Below are 19,592 nucleotides of genomic sequence, written 5' to 3' on the forward strand. Positions count from 1 at the left end.
AGTACTTACAATATTGTCAAGTCACATAAATAAAATAGTAATTGACCAAAAAACGTAGAATACATTCATACAAAGTGTTTGGTTAAAAATTATTTAAATCTTCAATATTAGAATATAAGATTTGTTATTTTAAGGGCTGATTTATCAATCGTCAGATATCTTTTAACTGAAGAATAAGCTTGTCATTTTGACATATTTCCCATACTGAAACTGTCAATGTGCCAAACTTATTCTTCAGTTAAAAGTTATCTGACGATTGAAAAATCAGCCCTAAGACAAGTTTTATAAAGTTTCAGTCAGTTGTATTTTTTGTAAGTATAAGTACTGGACAAATATTAAAAATTTAATGTATACGAGTATGAAATAAGGCGTAGTTCAGATAATATTTTGATTTCTGGTCCCAAATAGAAATAAAATTTAACTTTTATATTTTTCAGTAAAAATATGTTTGTCCCCAATTTGTTATTGGTAACTGAGAACTGAAAATCTATAACTTTAATACCATTTGCCTCCTATCACATAAAAAAAAAAAAACCACGCCATAGACCAAATATAAATACTTTAAAGTTTATTCAAAAAAATTGAGGAACTTTAAAATTAAAACCTTGTGACCATAAACCAGTCATCCAACAAAATATCGACTTTTAGGACAGAGGAAGGCACATCAATCTTATGCCTCTATAACAGTTTCCATAATGCAACAAAGCTGCACTATGATGTGCTGTTCTAAGGCCCGATTCGACCGAACTTTTATCCGAGAATAACTCCTGGTATAACTGGCACATTGACAGTTTCAGTATGGGAAATATGTGACAAAATGACAAGTTTATTCTGAGATTAATATTTACTCTTGTTTGGTCGAATCCACCCTAAGTCGATTGAAGAAAACGGTTCCAATTTTGGCGTTATTACAACCTAGTATGTATTCGATACTAGGCCACGATATTAGGTACTAGCTTCTGTTACGGAAAGCTAGTATTCGATACTAGTTCCTAGATATTGTTATGGGAAGCGTATGGTACCATAAAAACCTAGTATTCGATACCAGTTCCACGATATTAGGTACTAGTTCCGCTACCTGTTACGGGAAGCGTATGATACCATAAAAACCTAGTATTCGATACCAGTTCCGCGATATTATGTACTAATTACGCTAACTGTTACGGGACCCATAACTTAGTTACCTGCAGTTACCATAACTTAGTATTCGATACCAGTTCCGTGATATTAGGTACTAATTCCGCTTCCTGTTACGGGAAGCGTTTGGTATCATAATAACCTAGTATTCGATACTAGTGCCGCGATATTAGGTACTAGTTCCGCTACCTGTTACTGTTACGGGAAGCGTTTGGTATCTTAATAACCTAGTATTCGATACCAGTTCCGCGATATTAGGTACTAGTTCCGTTAACTGTTACGGGAAGCGTATGATACCATAACAACCTAGTATTCGATACTAGTTCCGCGAGATTAGGTCCTAGTTCCGCTACTTGTAACGGGAAGCGTTTGGTATCATAATAACGTAGTATTGGATACTAGTTCCGTGATATTATTTACTAGTTCCGCTACCTGTTACTGTTACGGGAAGCGTATGACGGTGGTTCCGATGGCGTCTTCACTGCATGCATGGGCCAGCGCATTCTCGAAGTCTTGCGGGATGTACACCTGGATACATAAAAGTTATTAATAATTTCATAAGACTTTCATAAAACACCTTAACACTCTGTAAGAAGATTGCTATTACTTTGTAGTCGTCTTTAACAGATCTGCTGAAGACAAGTTTATTTTTTAAAGTGGGTTTACAATAGTCCAACGCTCAATGGATAACGAATTACCGACTCTCTACTGGGTAGATAGATGTCAAAATCTTCGAGCTATGTATTTGTCACTTTTATCATCATCATCATTTCAGCCACAGGACGTCCACTGCTGAACATAGGCCTCCCCCAATGACTTCCACATCGCGATGCGATGGGATGTGGAAGTCATTTGTCACTTTAGTTGTCAATTTTTGTGTGGTTGACTACGAAATTTGGGAAATTACAGGGTCCAGGCTAAAATTACTCGGTAGAGTTATCAACGCCTAGTCAAAGGCTTTGTGGCAGTTTGATAGGCTTTGGCTGAAATAAGTCTCATGCTTAACACCTACTCCTACATTTATTTAACGTCGCAAACGTAACAGTCAGCGTCAAATAATTCGTGACACCAAAAGTAGCCAATAAGTTTGCAACACGTCTTTGTTACAATTTTATTGGAATAAGGGTGTGTTGTCAACTTTTTGGCCACTTTGGGAGTCACGAACTTTGACGTTGACTGTAACCTTTTACAATGAGACTATTAAGTTACTTAACCTGATTTTGGCTAACTTTCTACCACGTTGTTATTAAGTACTAGCTGACCCGGCGAACTTCGTACCGCCTTAGCGTAGAGATTTTCTTAATATTTTTTTCCGTAAGAACCATCCTTGGACTTCCACAAACATTTAAAAAAAAGAATTATCGAAATCGGTTCAGCCGTTCACACGTGATGCCGTGACAACGCGAAACGGGTTTCATTTTTATATATATAGATTAGCAAGGTAATACTATCTATACAGTATTCCAACTCGGCCATATTTTTGAAATAAATGTCAACAGCCCCGCGGTACGTCACGGTATGACAACATGCGATAGGGCTGCTCACCTACAGTACCCATTCTAATTACATCTGTCTACTTAGAATTTTTATCTAGTTTTGTGATTGTAATTTTTTTTATTTAGACAAACAAAATACTTTGTGAATGGAATAGGATAAAAATGCGTGTTGTTTTGTGATTAGTAGATTTAATTTAAAAAATATACTAAAATAATTTTGAATCTACTAATCATAATGAGTACTTAATGACCTGTTACTTTAATTTCAGGCGGGCGAAATCGTTGGCAAAATCTGGTTTTATACAATATATAATTTTCATTTCAAATCAAACTGACTGAAAATGACCATTTCTGACAGTTAATGACCAGTTTTTGACAAATTTGACCGTAAATGACGGTCAGTCAAATTCAATCACCTTAGTCATTTTCAACACTAGGCCATCGACGTCCGTTCGGCACATTCGCGACACCCCTAATTTTTTCATCTCGACCGCTTCCCGAGATTTGAAATTCGAAGGAAAGCTCGCGTTTCGTCGGTTTATATGAAGTTACAATACTGTATGATATTATTACCGTGGTATTATTTACCTTGTCCAATACGGGCGCGAGAGTGCCCGCGTCGACTAGTTGCGCCAACTCTTCTAGCCCGCCAGTGAGCCGGTGCGGGGACTCCAGCCAGTCCGTGTGCGTGCCTTTACCGCATATCCACTGGAAATAACACATTGTCGGCCGTTTGGTGTAGTGGTTCGAAACGGACAACTATTCCGGAGGTAGCGGGTTCGATTCCCGCACAGTACAAACATTTGTGTGCATGAACATATTTGTTTGTATTGGACTGGGTGTTTTCTATGTATAATAAGTATGTATTTACAAAAAAAAAAGTATTTAAGTATGTTTATATCCGTTGTCTAGTACCCATAGTACAAGCTTTGCCTAGTTTGGGACTAGAAGCGCAGTGTAAAATGTCCAAGGATATTTATTTATTACTAGCTGACCCGGCGAACTTCATACCGCCTTAGCGTAGAGATTTTCTTAATATTTTTTTCCGTAAGAACCATCCTTGGACTTCCACAAACATTTAAAAAAAAGAATTATCGAAATCGGTTCAGCCGTTCACACGTGATGCCGTGACAACGCGAAACGGGTTTCATTTTTATATATATAGATTTATTTATTGTTCCAATAAAAGATTCAGTCAGATCTTTTAACCGAAGAATAAACTTGTCATTTTGACATTTTTCTCATACTGAAACTGTCAATGTGAAAACTCATCCTTCAGTTAAAAGTTATCAGACTATTGAAAAATCAGCCCTAACCAGATTCAATGACCAGTCAATTTACATATAACTCCTTGAACTGTTGTTGAACTTGAATCTATATTATGTGACGTAAGACGGACATCAACGTAAAAACTCGATTGAGAAACAAGGTTTTGAAATTGAAGTACCTACTTTTTATGAGCTGGCAAAATAATTGATATTTTGCAAGCTTATACCGTTTTACACCAATTTTGGATAACGAAGAAAACTTAAAACGTTTTTGCATTAATTACACTGGATTTTTACGAAGTAGTGGGTTTTACGGATAACATAAAACTAATATTTCAATAAAAAAAAACAAAGTCCAACTCACCCTGACAACTCTAAGCGAGTAGAAAGAGGCAGCAAACAGCAGCGACAATGGCCCGGGCAGCCGGTCCGAGATCAGAGGCCGCGGCCGGAGGTCTACTATCGCGTTACGGGGTGCCGTCGCTCTGCAAAAAGTATAATGTTTGTCTATGGCAGGGATGGCGAACCTTTATGTATCAACGTGCCAGTTTTCGGAAAAAAAAGTTTGATGTAGTCTTAGACGTGCATTCAAATATCACCTAATGCTATCAATGAGGGGTATAGTACAAGTGGCGCCACTGGCGAGTGACAGGAACTTACTTTACAGTGACACTAACTGATAAGGGCAAATACGGTAGCCTTTATTCAAAACAAATTATTTACGCTTTTATTTTATAGTGGACTAGCTTTCCGCCCGCGGCTTCGCCGGCGTGGAATTTTGTCTGTCACAGAAAAAACTTTGTCGCGCGCGTCCCTGTATCAAAAACCGGGATAAAAACTATTATAAGTCCTTTCCCAGGACTCAAACTATCTCTATGGCAAATTTCATCAAAATCGGTTCAGTGGTTTAGGCGTGAAAGCAAGACAGACAGACAGAGTTACTTTCGCATTTATAATATTAGTATAGAAGATTTTGTGATTGGCGGGCGTGCCCTAAATATTGTGGCGCGTGCCATCATTGGCACGCGTGCCATTGGTTCGCCAACCCTGGTCTATGGCATCAAGTTAAAAACTAAAAGTGTATGCTGAGCGAAAATGTTCATCATCATTTCAGCCATAGAACGTTTACTGCTGAACATAGGCCTCCTCCAATGATTTCCACAAAGGCCGGTTGGTAGCGGCCTGCATCCAGCGCCTTCCTGCTACCTTTATGAGATCGTCGGTCCATCTCACACCACATTGTGAGTGGATGCCCTACGCTGCGCTTTTCGGTACGTGGCCTCCATCAAAGAGCTGTTCTACTTGCACGAATCTCGGAACTCACATGAGTAAACCGGTGGCGTTGCTTGAGTAAGCTGCAGTAGATAATTCGCCCGGGCCTGCTAACGTATCGTGCCAGGAGCTGACGCGCGGCGATATGTTCTAAAGCTTGCCAGCACGAATCAGGCTTATTCCACTATTCCCCGTTGACAATCCCCATTAACGGGGATTAGTGAACAAACAGTTCATTAATCCCCGTTATAATAAAATTTTATTTTGATTTTATAAGTTCCAATTGGAGTTAACGGGGATTGTCAATGTGGAATAGTGGAATAAGCCACGAATCATACTCGTCAACATCCTAGTCTAATCCACTAGTTACTGCCTAAGTTTTTACTGGGTTAGTAGTCATCTATAACCCGTTTCGTAGGCTGGATAGCAGAATAGGCTAGTTTCCTAAAAAAATTTTTTAGTCCGTCAAGTTTAATATCAAAAAATATTGGACACATATATTTTTATTTGTCAATCTAACAAATAATTACATAGTTATGGTGCGTTGAAGTTCCGCACGACGTCACAACGTGCGGCACTTTTATGCACGCATTGACGTCACGGGCCTCTTCTTATGAACTTTGGCGCGCTTTATCTCTTTAAATTTTTATTAGTTTGAAAAAGTGAAAAATACGTGTAGAGTATTTTTTGATAAGTTAACTGACGGAATAATTAAAACTCTTGCTTTTTGACCCAGGAAATATCCCTATTGAGTCAGACTGGTATTAGAATCAACTTGCAACTTACTTGAGTAAAGCAGCGACGTTGCTTGGGTAAGCGGCGGCGGCTAACGCGCCCGGGCACGCCAGCGCCGCGTGCCAGGGACCCGCGCGTGCAGCGACGTGCTCTAACGCCTGCCAGCACGAACCGTGCTCGTCCATGTCTACGAAGTCTTGCGCACCTGGTGGGAAGACAATAATGTAGGGGCTGTGTGTCTTGTGTGCCTCTACAGTGTTGATGTTGGATGTAGTTGTAGTTTTATCTACGTCACGGGATGTGGTAATTAAAACTGTGTCCGATTCCGTAGAGAGCGTTTATTACACTGAATTGTAAGTAAGTTATAAAAATGAAGTAAAATGAACAGAAAGTAGGTCGCGCGCGCAAGCGCTATGTCAGCAGATTTACTGAACAACTTATATGCTATGTACTTGCTCGTACAGAGGATAAGCATGTGGCAAGGTCTCCAGAAGTTAGGGCAGGAAGAGCACCAAGGCTTAATATAATGCTACAGACTATTAGCGACAGCGCACACTGTGCGACACGCGACAGCGTAACTTGACTTGACACCTATTCCCTTCAATTTCATATTTATTAGCTTGATAGCGACTCCGCAATTTTGTCGCGACGACAGCTAGTATATGAATTACAAAAATAGGCGTCTAGGCACCGCAACTGTCGCCCAATGTGCGCAGTCGTTTATGCTCCAGTGAATGGACAATTGCAATGTATCGTTCGTTTCACAAGATGTCTACTGCTGAACACTGCTTGACTACTTTGCACTGACTACTTCGAAAGAATTCTACAACGACCGGTCCTGTGCTTTAGAGATGAGACTTATTTACTAGAACAGATCCACACACTAGGTATTTTACAGTACTAGGCGGCACCTATTCCAATCTTTTAAATACTTGATCCACCTAGTATTTTATAAATTACACGATTTCCGACCCTACCATCAAAGTAATAGAGGTTATTATTGCGTAATCCGTAGTCGTGTATTACGCGCACCTAGTATTTCTCGCTAAGCTTATGTGCGAACGTAGAGATTCACTTCGTCTCTGTCTGACCAAACAAATTTGAGCGCGACGAAGCAAACGCACACAAACGTAGTCAAACCAAATTCATGTAAATAAGAAAAAATATGTAAATATTTTTATGAAATTGATATCTTTTAAATACGCCAACTTTTAAGTTGACAGTCCAAAGCCTGTTGAAGTATGAAGGGAGGAAGTATTATTCAATTTCTAATTGCTTTATTCATACTACGGTTGTATCTTAAAAAAAAATTTATTTTAAAGTCATATTACGTGGATTAGTCCGCACTAGTCGCGTCAAGTATGCTAAATTACTACGTACTAGGTGGAATAGGTATTTGGATCGAGTATTAATAAATACTAGGAATAGGTGCACCTAGTATCAAATTTACCTAGTATAACCCATCTCTACTGTGCTGCTCTCATTCAGATGATTTTTGCGACCTTCACCAGTTCGTTGTTAATTTGAGTGGGTCTAGTCTTTCTCCACTCGAGAACTTTTCTGCTCCAACAATCATGCTATGTACCCATCTATCAATTTGGCTGGCTATTGTCCGTTACTTTAGTATAATACGGAGATTGCTTTCTTTTATGGTCGCGTAGGGAAAGCCTGCTAAGCCTACCATTGTATAGTACTTACCTAAATCCTGTAGCGTCAAGGCAGTGTGTCTGGGTGCTAACACAGTGAGATGCGCTCCCCAAGCACTGAGTAATTGGATCAGCACGCAACCCTCGCCGCTCGCCGCGCCACATATCGCCACGCTACAAAAATAATACGCTACAGTACGATACAAAAACACGCTACAGTACGCTACAAAAACATATACGCTACAGTGCGATCCAAAAACACGATACAGTACGCTACAAAAACATATACGCTACAGTACGATACAAAAACATATACGCTACAGTACGATACAAAAACACGCTACAGTACGCTACAAAAACAATTACGCTAAAGTTCGCTACAAAAATAATTAAGCTACAGTACGCTACACGCGAGACAATTGTAACGTTTATACTGCAATAAGACTGGTAAACTGCGGCCTAGTTGCAAATTGCTTTGCAATCACAAACTTATTTAGTTGATTTAGTTAGAGCAAAAGAGACGAGTTGAGATGCTTGGCGATATCGGTAGATGATAACTGAAATGATTTATTTATGGTCACTGATAAAACGTCGTAAATGACTTTTCAATTTTGCCAGTTTCTATGGGCACGGAATCTCCATTTCCCTTTGATAAATTAGAGGGCCATTCGCCCTTCGGTAAATTTTAGAGAGTCGTGCACTGCAGGACAGTGAAGATTAAAGCCGAGTTACACCACCTTATTTCACAGTGACTATAACCATAACCGGTGTTTTTTGTATGGAGTTTGACAGAAGTTTGACGTTTTTTGAAGTAACAGTAAGATGGTGCAACCAAGCCTAAATGACTTAATGATGATGACTACAGTATAGAAGTGTTTGATCCGCTTACCGCTTGCCCTTAGCGGTGTCAGGCGTGAGTTGCAGCGCTTCCAACGCTGCCAGCGCTTGCGAGCCCGCCCAAGGCAGCGTGGCCGCGCCGTCGGCAGACACGCTGCGCGGCCGTTTGGATACGCGAGTGCTGTAAATGAAATGAAAGAAAATAGTAGAATTTTAGTCGCTAACCAACTATAAACTATCGAAACTAAACACTAGCCCTTTGCAGTCATAACATCCGTTGTTTTTGCACCTTAAGACAAGGGAATATAGTCAAAATATGGTGGGAACTATATTAGCACTGCCGTAAGGCCTCAGCCTCGAGTTTAGCGGGCAGCGGGGCGGGAGCGGCGGCGGCGCGGGAGCGGCAGGATCTTATGCGTAAAATCAAATAGACCGGTTCTCGAAAACAGCGGCGCGGGAGCGGGCAACGAGCGGGCAGCGCACTCCTCCTTTTGCCCACAATAAATCGAGCGTTAGGAATAAATTTGAATCGAAATAAAATTGTCGCCGTTGTTCAGACATTTCGTTTGCGAATAAAAACAAATATCTCGACAACACAACCCCGAACACAACACTTCGCCGCTAAAGCGCCGCGCGAGCTGCCCGCTTGTTTCGAGAACGGGTCTGCGTTGCCCGCCCCGCTCCCGCGCCGCCGCCGCTCCCGCCCCGCTGCCCGCTAAACTCGAGGCTGAGGCCTAAAAGGGCTAGAGTTCACTAGATCGCGTCGTATCTAGTTTCTAACTCAATTCACTTCACGTTTACCGTCCTCGGTGGGAAATTTTCTTAAAATACCGACTGTAAATATGGCGACGATTTGAAATCTATGAAATCTACATAATATATGTTATGGTTATGCTAGTGTTGCTTTCACTGGACGCAACTGGGAACAATAAATGTATCAGTCTCCCCTGCTTGTACAATTTTTTTTTCTTTTCATAGGATATGAGGAAGAAAAAAGAGAAAATTAAATCTACTTGAAAATCCGTTGGGGGTTTTTGAATTTATCGCCTTCAGATAAATAGGCTTCGAAGAGGACATTCGTTTTATGAATTTGTAGTGATGACTAGATGCGCGGGGGCAGATGGGAAAATTTATTCACAACTAGCGGCCGCCCGCGACTTCGTACGCGTGGTCCTCGTTTTACCCCCTTAGTTCGTAAAATCTTTTGTTAGATATATTATCATGTTGATAGATGGCGTTTCACGGCTTCCCCCGCATGAATATTTACGAACGTTAAAAACAGTAGTTTGTCCAGCGCTGTTGATTTTAACCAATGACGATAGATGGCGCTTTTTAGACACGTCTTATTTATTTATTGAAATTTATTTGTCACATATCGCCATAAATTATAGCCAATATGTTAATCTGGGTTATAAACAATAATACTGTAAAGTTTCAACAAAATCCATTCAGTAGTTTTTGCGTGAAACAGTAACAAACATCCAGACATCCGCACAAACTTTCGCATTACTGACACTTTACGATTTAAAAGAGTTCTTTGACTTGCTGTAGTTTTGTTCTTCTTTAACAACAAAATAAATTTTATAAAATCCGATTTGTATGAAAATTAAAATAATTATAATGAAGATATCAATTTTCTGACTTCACCATACCATTTATATGACCATGTTAACATGGGCTAGCGTCGGCTCATATACCCATTTACCTAACACCCTGTATACCATGTTTAATTTCAAATAAATGATTATGATTATGATTTATTAGTAGGATTAACCCCGGGGCAAGTGGGAATAGCCCTTGTATACTGACCTGCGTACGGTCAGCAACTCGCTGGCGGCGCCGCCGGCCCACTCGCTGACGCAGCCCCACACTTCGTCGCCCATCTCCAGGTCGCCCACGCCTGGGCCCACGTCTAGCACCACGCCTGGGGAAAACACCACCATTAGTGTTGTAATCGGTGCTATTTTGCAACGATTTCTTTTCGATAAAAACAAAGACTTTGATAGGTACAGAGGCAGAAAAACTGAAAATTTGAGAATTCCCCCGCAAAGATTGACCCTCTACTCAAGGAATGTTCATTGTATGGCAATAAAAATATTTAATTTACCCGAAGATATTAAAACATTGACATTTACTAAATTTAGAAATAATTTATTAGAATTCTTAAAACAAAAGATGTATTACACAGTCAGTGAATTCCTGACCGAAAAATCTTTTTGACATTTTGTAGGTACTTGACATTTAAAAATTTCTTAAAATATGACATTATGTATCATTGACATTGTTTGAATCTAAATGTAATATGTTTGTGCTATTTCAATAATTCATAATCATTTTCTGACATTTGCATGACATTCAATTAATAATGATACCTACTACTTTTTAATATTAAAAACATAACCATATTTTTTGTAATTTTTTGTAATATTTGCAGATCGTATGTACGATAGAATATGCTGGAAACTTCTCTTTTTATAACTATTTGTAACCGTATTCTGGCAAATAAATGATCTATTTATTTATTTATTTATAACGAAGATGTATTTGATATGCTGTCGTTTGTACATTTAGAGCACCTTCAAATTAGAGGCGTGAAGAAGTGCCGTAGTGGCGCCACTGTCGGATTTGTAAAAGTAGTGGCGCTGCAACTGCGCTTCTATAAATCAGGGATGTTATGGATATGAAGTTTCGATTATGGATATGGTTACGGATATTAGAACAATATTATACCTGTTTCGGTTACGGTTACGGATATGAAATAAATTTCGGATTATCTGAAAGTATTGGATAATTTCTATTACGGATATTAGAATCTTCGGTGTAAAATTCAAATAGCAAGATGCTGCGCGCGCGACCCACATAGCCACTTTATGTACACTTTATGTAAGTACTATGACGGCACCTATGAAGGTAAAACAGTAAGTAACAAATATTTAAAAATCTTAAGATTTAGACTCCGCCTTTATCCGAAACTATCCGAAACTTTTGAATCGGTTTCGGTTACGGTTACAAATATTTGTTTATTTCGGATATCCGATAGTTTCGGTTACGGTTACGGATATCCATAACATCCCTGCTATAAATATAAAACGAGTAGTGTCGCAGCAAGCGCGCTACAGTAGCGCTACTGTGCCCTTATGAAACAAACAATCATTATTATAGTAAAGGAGGTGTAGGAGTGCACTGTATTCCAACTGTGTTAGTTACTACGTGAATTGAATACCTGCCCTTCCTAGAAAAATCGCGTTGGTTACAATCACCTGTGAAACCCCGGCCGACTGTGAGCTGTGTTCTGGCAATTAGTGAGCGCAGCGCTGATCCTCTCCCGCGTAAAACTCCTCTGTCCACCGGGCACACGCTGAATGCTTGCACGCGGATTAGGACTTCGCCTGAGCCGGCACCTATAATAACAATGATCGCTTTAAAATAGCTCTTTTACCGCCTCAATATCACTTTTTAAAATTTACTATTCGGAACAATGATGTATAGCCCGACCAGGAACATAAAAACCCTCGCCATGTTGCGGAAAACTAATGGTACTAATTTCTTTTAATGGCAACAGTAACTGAAAACTTCATTGACATGTCACCTTGCATGTCAGTCTATTGCTGTCAAAGTGTAAACAAACTTTATTTTATATGTGCGCAATTGATTTTGTGAATTAAATTGCTAAAATCTTTTTATAGTCGTGAAAGAAAAGTGGTTCACAATATGTTAAAGTATTTGTCGAAGAGAAATATTAAGGGTTCGGACAATATTTTCATTGAATAATGTTTCCGACAAAGGTTGTCAAATTGACTGACATGTTTATCGTTTAGTACAGTCCACTATGAAAATTAGCTGAGGTTTGTTTGAACTACCTATTTTAAAAAAATTTGTCACTTTCTAAGTGTTGAATTTTATGGAATTGGGAAAGAAGTACCGAGTTTGAAGCGTTCATGAGCAGACATTGCAGTTGAATATTCAAGTTCTGAATTTGATTATTGATGAATAATAAAATAAATCCTACTAGCTCGATTGATAATTTCATTTTATTTATTTAAACCAGGTTACCTATAATAATATTTTTTCGTTAATTTATGAAAATATCAAATTAGCCCGTAATCCTGAATCCTGATACATAAAGTTAGCCTATTAATTTAACACAGGTATGACTGTACTCAGTGTTGCAATATCAAATGCAATTGCCGCGCCTCTATGCCAGGGTTTTTATGTTCCTGGTCAGGCTATAAATAAGACACAGTGTTGTTTTGGGGTCTTTACATGTCTCATAATCTTATTGATGAAGTAATCTGAGGTGGAATTGTGTAAAGCAAACGTAATCATTTGACAGTTGATAACGTACGATAAAGTCAGTTAAACAAAGCGTTTGACAGAATAATCGTACGTTATGAACTGTCAAATGATAACGATTGCTTTACACAATTCCACCTCTGAATGGTGGTAAGGTCTTTTGTTTAAGCCCAACTGCTGGACGAAGGCTTCCTCCAAGGATTTCCTGAGATGGTCAAATGCTACGCCGATTACCTGATCCGAGTTTTACCCGGTTTTTGCGTTGCTCGCATCCAGGCGTTTCGAACCTTCATCAGGTGTATCGAGTGGGAGGTTTCTTTCAGTGTGAGATTAATAAAATTTTGCACTAAAAATAAATAATTCGACTTTGAGTTACGTTTAAGTTGTAACAATTTGATTAGGTATTTATTTTTTGCGGTGTAAACACTGACCTGTATACACACAGGACTGGCTGCTGTCATAATTTTTTGTGCTTTTTCGCCATTTTGGCGCTGTAGGCCATACTGTAGGCAGATAAGATTGTCCATGGAACTAAAATTAGTGATGTTCTTTCTCGCTTACTTAAATTAGTTCTCGGGACACTCGTAGTGGCGCTTCAAATTGGTACACAAAATTAGCTGTCATTTGTATGAGACAGCCTGTCCAGTGTTTATTAGAGGTCAGTTGTAAAATAAAATGCATTCTATCTACGACTGAGTTTCTTGCGCTGGTTCTTCTCAGCACTGGCCCATTTATTGTCCCGAAGCAGTGGTAGGGTTAATACTGGGACGTGTAAAAGTGCTTTTTAAAAGCCTATTTGCAAAAATAAATGAGTTTTATGAGTTTTACGTACCTGGCGCAATAGCATCCTCCACCAATATAACAGACTGGTCTGCATGCGAGTGTAACGCTCGAGCGTGCGGCCCGGCCGGCGCTCGACTCGCTGCCCTCAGCCCTACGCATAGTCCTGCCCCGCCGCCTATGGCTGCGCCGCAGGCGAATATCAGGACGCTGCGACGCCACACTGTAGAAAATTGAATGCTAAAGGTAGAGAATAATGCTAGAAAGGCGCGTGGAGTAATGCTAGAGAGGCACGCAGAATAATGCTAGAGTGGCACTGCCTAGTGTAACGTCAGGATACTAAAGAAGCGCGTGCGGCCCGGCCGGCGCGCGATTCGCCGCTTGCAGCCCTACGCATAGCCCCGCCCCGCCGCCTATGGCCGCGCCGCATGCGAATATCAGGACGCTGCGACGCCACACTGCAGCAAGAGAGCTACAGGTTAACTTGTATGCTAAGGGATAAGCAGCCTAATGATAGATACATAGAGACGAGAATGCTAAAGACGAGAGCGGCTCGCCACTCGTGGCCTTTCCCGCCGCCTATGGCTGCGCCGCATGCGAATATCTGGACGCTGCGACGCCACACTGTAGAAAATTGAATGCTATAGGTAGAGAATAATGCTAGAAAGGCGCGTGGAGTAATGCTAAAGAGGCACACAGAATAATGCTAGAGTGGCATGGCCTAGTCTAATGCCAGGATACTAAAGAAGCGCGTGCGGCCCGTACGGCGCCCGATTCGCCGCTTGCAGCCCTACGCATAGCCCTGCCCCGCCGCCTATGGCCGCGCCGCAGGCGAATATCAGGACGCTGCGACGCCACACTGTAGACAATTGAATGCTAAAGGTAGAGAATAATGCTAGAAAGGCGCGTGGAGTAATGCTAGAGAGGCACGCAGAATAATGCTAGAGTAACATGGCCTAGTCTAATGCCAGAATACTAAAGAAGCGCGTGCGGCACGCACGGCGCCCGATTCGTCGCTTGCAGCCCTACGCATAGGCCCGCCCCGCCGCCTATGGCTGCACCGCAGGCAAATATCAGAACGCTGCGACGCCACACTGCAGCAAGAGAGCTACAGGTTTACTTGTATGCTAAGGGATAAGCAGCCTAATGATAGATACATAGAGACGAGAATGCTATAGACGAGAGCGGCTCGCCACTCGTAGCCTTTCCCGCCGCCTATGGCTGCGCCGCATGCGAATATCAGGACGCTGCGACGCCATACTTAAGAAAATTGAATGCTATAGGTAGAGAATAATGCTAGAAAGGCGCGTGGAGTAATGCTAGAGAGGCACGCAGAATAATGCTAGAGTGGCATGGCCTAGTCTAATGCCAGAATACTAAAGAAGCGCGTGCGGCCCGCACGGCGCCCGATTCGCCGCTTGCAGCCCTACGCATCAGCCCTACGCATAGCCCTGCCCCGCCGCCTATGGCTGCGCCGCATGCGAATATCAGGACGCTGCGACGCCATACTGTAGCCAAATAGCTATAGATTAATAAGTAGGAGAGAGATAGAGGAGGGTGTGGAGTAATGCTAGAGAGCCACGTGGACGAATGCTAAAGACACACGTGACTGAATGAGACGAACACGCGGACAAATGCTAGAGAGGCACACAGAAGAATGCTGGCAGCGCAGACAAGACGCCCAGCGCCGCACACTGTCAGAGAGCTATTTGAATGACAAGGGACAAGCAGCTTAATGATAGATACATTGTCATAAAGTCGAGAATGCTAAAGACGCGTGCGGCTCGCTGCCCTCAGCCCTACGCATAGCCCCGCCCCGCCGCCTATGGCCGCGCCGCAGGCAAATATCAGGACGCTGCGACGCCACACTGTAGAAAATTGAATGCTAAAGGTAGAGAATAATGCTAGAGAGGCACGTGGAGTAATGCTAGAGAGGCACGCAGAATAATGCTAGAGTAGCATGGCCTAGTCTAATGCCAGAATACTAAAGAAGCGCGTGCGGCCCGCACGGCGCCCGATTCGCCGCTTGCAGCCCTACGCATAGCCCCGCCCCGCCGCCTATGGCTGCGCCGCACGCGAATATCAGGACGCTGTGACGCCACACTGCAGCAAGAGAGCTACAGGTTAACTTGTATGCTAAGGGACAAGCAGCCTAATGATAGATACATAGAGACGAGAATGCTAAAGACGAGAGCGGCTCGCCACTCGTAGCCCCACTATAATATGGCCATAAAGATTTACAACAAATTATTTATTGAAAGAAAATAATAATAATAAATTCTCAAAAGGATTAAAAGAGCTTTTAAGTACAAAATGCTACTACACTATAAAAGAATATCTAGATGATAAAATAAGATGAGTTTATCAATGTAAATAATAGTTAGCTTAAGCCTCCTCTCTTACATTTTATATTTAAATTGCAGCGCCCAACAGGGTCCATAATTATCTGTATTAACACATTGTAACACCTATATTACTATTATGGAATCAATAAACGTATTGAGTATTGAGTATTGAGGCCTGCCTGCGAATATCAGGACGCTGCGACGCCATACTAGTGGGATAACCACATATTAAGTTCAGTGATAGAGGAAGGTACAGCATGCGGCCAAATGCTAGAGGAGTACGCAGACTACTCGCGAATATTAGCACACTGTGACATCACACTGTCATTTCAATGCTAAAGAGAGAGCGAGATGCACGAGGACTAATGATAGAGGGGCACGCAGAAGAATGCTAGAAAAGCACACAGATGAATGCTAGAGAAGTATGCAGATGATTACGGCATCATCAAAGATGTAATTTACGGCATCTACGGTAAAAATTACGGTGGACCCTTTCTTCAGAAGCACAAGGCTGTTGAATAGCTTCACCTTAAATCGTGGGCGATTAATATAAACGCGTGGAGTATTATCAGAGGGACAACAGGAGGCAGAATATGAGGGGATCGTTGTCCAATGCTTGTTGACGAGTGCTATAGAATCGACTTCATGAATTCTGAAGAATCAAACGTTACTTTAGTAGCTTTGAAATACCTCTATCCTTGAACAGTGCGACCAGCTCCTCATACAGAAGCACGGGCGAGAGCGGCGGCGTGCCCTCCCGTATCCTCTGCACCGCGTCCCGGGTCCAGGCCGCCACTCGCAGCCGGGACTCCATGAAGAGTTCGTTCTGCCAAAGCTCTTGGAACGCTTCCCGGAGCTATGGATGGAGAAATATAGTTATAACTAGCTTTTGCCCGCGGCTTCACCCGCGTGAAATTTAGTTTGTCACAGATCGTCATAAATTATAGCCTATATGTTATTCTGGGTTATAAACAATAATACTGTAAAGTTTCATCAAAATCCGTTCAGTAGTTTTTGCGTGAAAGAGTAACAAACATCCAGACATCCACACAAACTTTCGTATTTATAATATTAGTAAGAAGTAAGATATCTGCCCAATCTATATAATATTATAAATGCGAAAGTAGCTCTGTCTGTGTCGCTTTCAAGCCTAAACCACTGAACCGATTTTTATGAAATTTGGCATAGAAATAGTTTGAGTCTCGGGAAAGGACATAGGAAAGTTTTTATCCCGGTTTATGAAATAGGGACGCGCGCGATAAAGTTTTTCTGTCACAGACAAAATTCCAGCCTATTGGTTAATGATTTGGCTCATCTGCGCGTATAGAAATGATAACCAATCGCGTTTGCTGTTACCAACTGTATGTGTCGCAATTTGATCGTCTATGGGTTGGGCTATTTTCTTTTATTCTACAAAAACAGACTGCTTTTGTATTGTTAGTTATATGAATGGTTTGGTACCTACTGCATTTAATCTGAAACTGTGAAAATCCTAACACAAACTCTTGTAATACCTCTAGGGGAGGGATTATATTGCTTACTTTTCAGCATAATTTATATCAGTTAAGATTCCTATTATTAGTTGGTTAACAGACTCGTGGCTTCAAGCTCCATTTGAAGAGAACAATGGGAGTCTAACTCAATAGATAACCAAAATAAGTGAGCCATGACTAAATGTTTTGCAGATAAATTGTAGCAATAAGTTGTCTTTGAAAGGAATATTTTCAATCAGGTAACATTTATGTTCGTTAGATCATTTTTTGATTACAGAATCACACTCAAATGTTTTTTAAGTTATTATCTGATTTGAACATTAAAGACTTCCATGATTAGTGATCAATGTAAAACCTAACCTTTCTGTGACAGACAAAATTCCACACGGGCGAAGCCGCGGGCCGTAAGCTAGTTAAGCATAATTAAGATAATCTCTTTCACAACTATCTCACATTAACAACTAGCATTCCACAGAGCATGTTCAAAGTATAGACAAGAGCACATCAAGCGAAGCACAATGGTGTCTTATCTCTTTAAAATATGGGCTATTTTGGAACAAACATTTATAGCTGTTGAATGTACAACAAAATGCTGAGACCATAGACCTCAGAGCCATAATACGTACCTTCCTGATAGTCTCACTGGTAGTCGAGACGACATCATTGATTCGAGACTTTCCTCCATCTGCTGCTGTTTTTGCTGCTATCTGAAATGAATATTTAGGTATTCATTATCATAGACAAAACCCGTTAAAAATATTTTAAATAGAAAGAATAATGTATTGTGATTATTTTGAAATAAAACTATTTCCAACTTTGGGAACCAATGATCTAGAACTAGATCTTATGTAGCTGTAAAATATTTAATCTGTTACTTGCTACTCTGAATGAATCAAATCATTATAATTAATGGCAATTTGAAAACATCTAGTAAAGAGGATAAAATATGGAAATGTCCTGTCTTAATTACCAATTAATTCAGTAGGTAACTTATAATAGAAGCTGACAATTATATTAAAACAAAGATGTAAACGAACAAATTATTTGTGAAGAATTTAATATTTCACTTATACAAATCTAGTAAAACACAAAAGTAAACAAGGCAGATTCTAAAAATTCCTTTCCTCTCATTTACCAGTAATTTAATTTTAATACATTTACCTACAAAACAATACAGGTTTTCTAATGATATACTAATGACTATTATGTAAGCTCAGGGTCACTGGCTGTTAATGATGCCAATGACATCTCACAGTCATTTAAAAAACAAACAGTTTTTTTACAACCGTTCATAGCTTTTTACCCTAATGTTGTTTACTACAAATATTTTTGGGTCTTACGAAGTGGAATTTGTCTCGCAAAGATACGAAATTCGCGCGCTAAAGTACCAGGAGCGCATAACTTTACAAAAGGTTACTTACATGTAATGCTTCAAGTTTCTCGCCAGCTCTGTGCTTCAGTTCGTCCATAATAGGATCACTATCTTACAGAGAGGTCAGCCTACACTGCACCGTCTTCTAACGCACATAAAACCTTAACCTTTGATCAGAATTCGGCCTAAATAGCTCGACTCCGAAAATAGAACGAAATGTCATAACAGCTGCACACTTAGACGGTTTATTCACAAACTGCGGACATCGCAGTATCGGTTCAAGTCATTTCTCGTTTATAATCGTATCGTTAACCGCACCATGTTATGTAAAATGAGATTTTAAGCGTTATCCAAACATAACCCCTTTTCGTGTTTGACAACTGTCATAAGTGACGCGCGTGACGTGACAGACAGCTGATTGAGCGTGTTCCTATTCATTACAATATTTATCAAGTAATAATAAAATTAAAATATTATTTTTATTAAAATCTGCAATAAATGATGCTCTCCGATAAAATTGACGATTTTTTTACAGTTTTTATTTTAAAAAATCCAATATGTCACGTGATGTAAAGTGCGACATCTAGCGGCACTTACAACACTTATCCAATTATCCGCTTTTCACTTTTGGCGGGTACTTTTAAAAAACTTTGGAGAATTTAATAAATTATATATGGTTTCTTCAGGGAGTCAAAGTCACAAACTGAGCTCGACAACAAAGCCTTCCATGGACAAATGTCAGATGAATTTATGCACAAAAAAATATTTTATGTTGGAAAACTTGGAAAATATCATAGGATGCCTATGTATGCCTTGGTGAGATAAATGCACTTCTCTTTATCTTAGGACTCTTTTGTGCCATACTATCTATGTAAATAAAATAATCTACATATATTTGAATCTTGGAACGTGGAAGTT

General features: G+C 40.4%; 1 protein-coding gene across 1 annotated transcript; it reads right to left on the minus strand.

Moving 5' to 3' along the window:
* Positions 1 to 1,337: 1,337 nt before the first annotated feature.
* On the minus strand, positions 1,338 to 19,044 carry LOC135082937 (reticulon-4-interacting protein 1, mitochondrial-like). The gene is made up of 12 exons (XM_063977705.1): positions 18,724 to 19,044; positions 17,929 to 18,009; positions 16,500 to 16,665; positions 13,517 to 13,687; positions 11,652 to 11,792; positions 10,201 to 10,315; positions 8,444 to 8,572; positions 7,607 to 7,728; positions 5,960 to 6,113; positions 4,266 to 4,386; positions 3,222 to 3,341; positions 1,338 to 1,665 (listed from the first exon to the last, which is right to left on the minus strand). The coding sequence occupies exons 1-12, from the start codon at positions 18,769 to 18,771 to the stop codon at positions 1,579 to 1,581; spliced, it is 1,455 nt and encodes a 484-aa protein (XP_063833775.1). The 5' UTR covers positions 18,772 to 19,044; the 3' UTR covers positions 1,338 to 1,578.
* Positions 19,045 to 19,592: the final 548 nt, after the last annotated feature.

Source organism: Ostrinia nubilalis, chromosome 22 (assembly GCF_963855985.1).
Source record: "Ostrinia nubilalis chromosome 22, ilOstNubi1.1, whole genome shotgun sequence".
Classification (NCBI taxonomy): domain Eukaryota; kingdom Metazoa; phylum Arthropoda; class Insecta; order Lepidoptera; family Crambidae; genus Ostrinia; species Ostrinia nubilalis.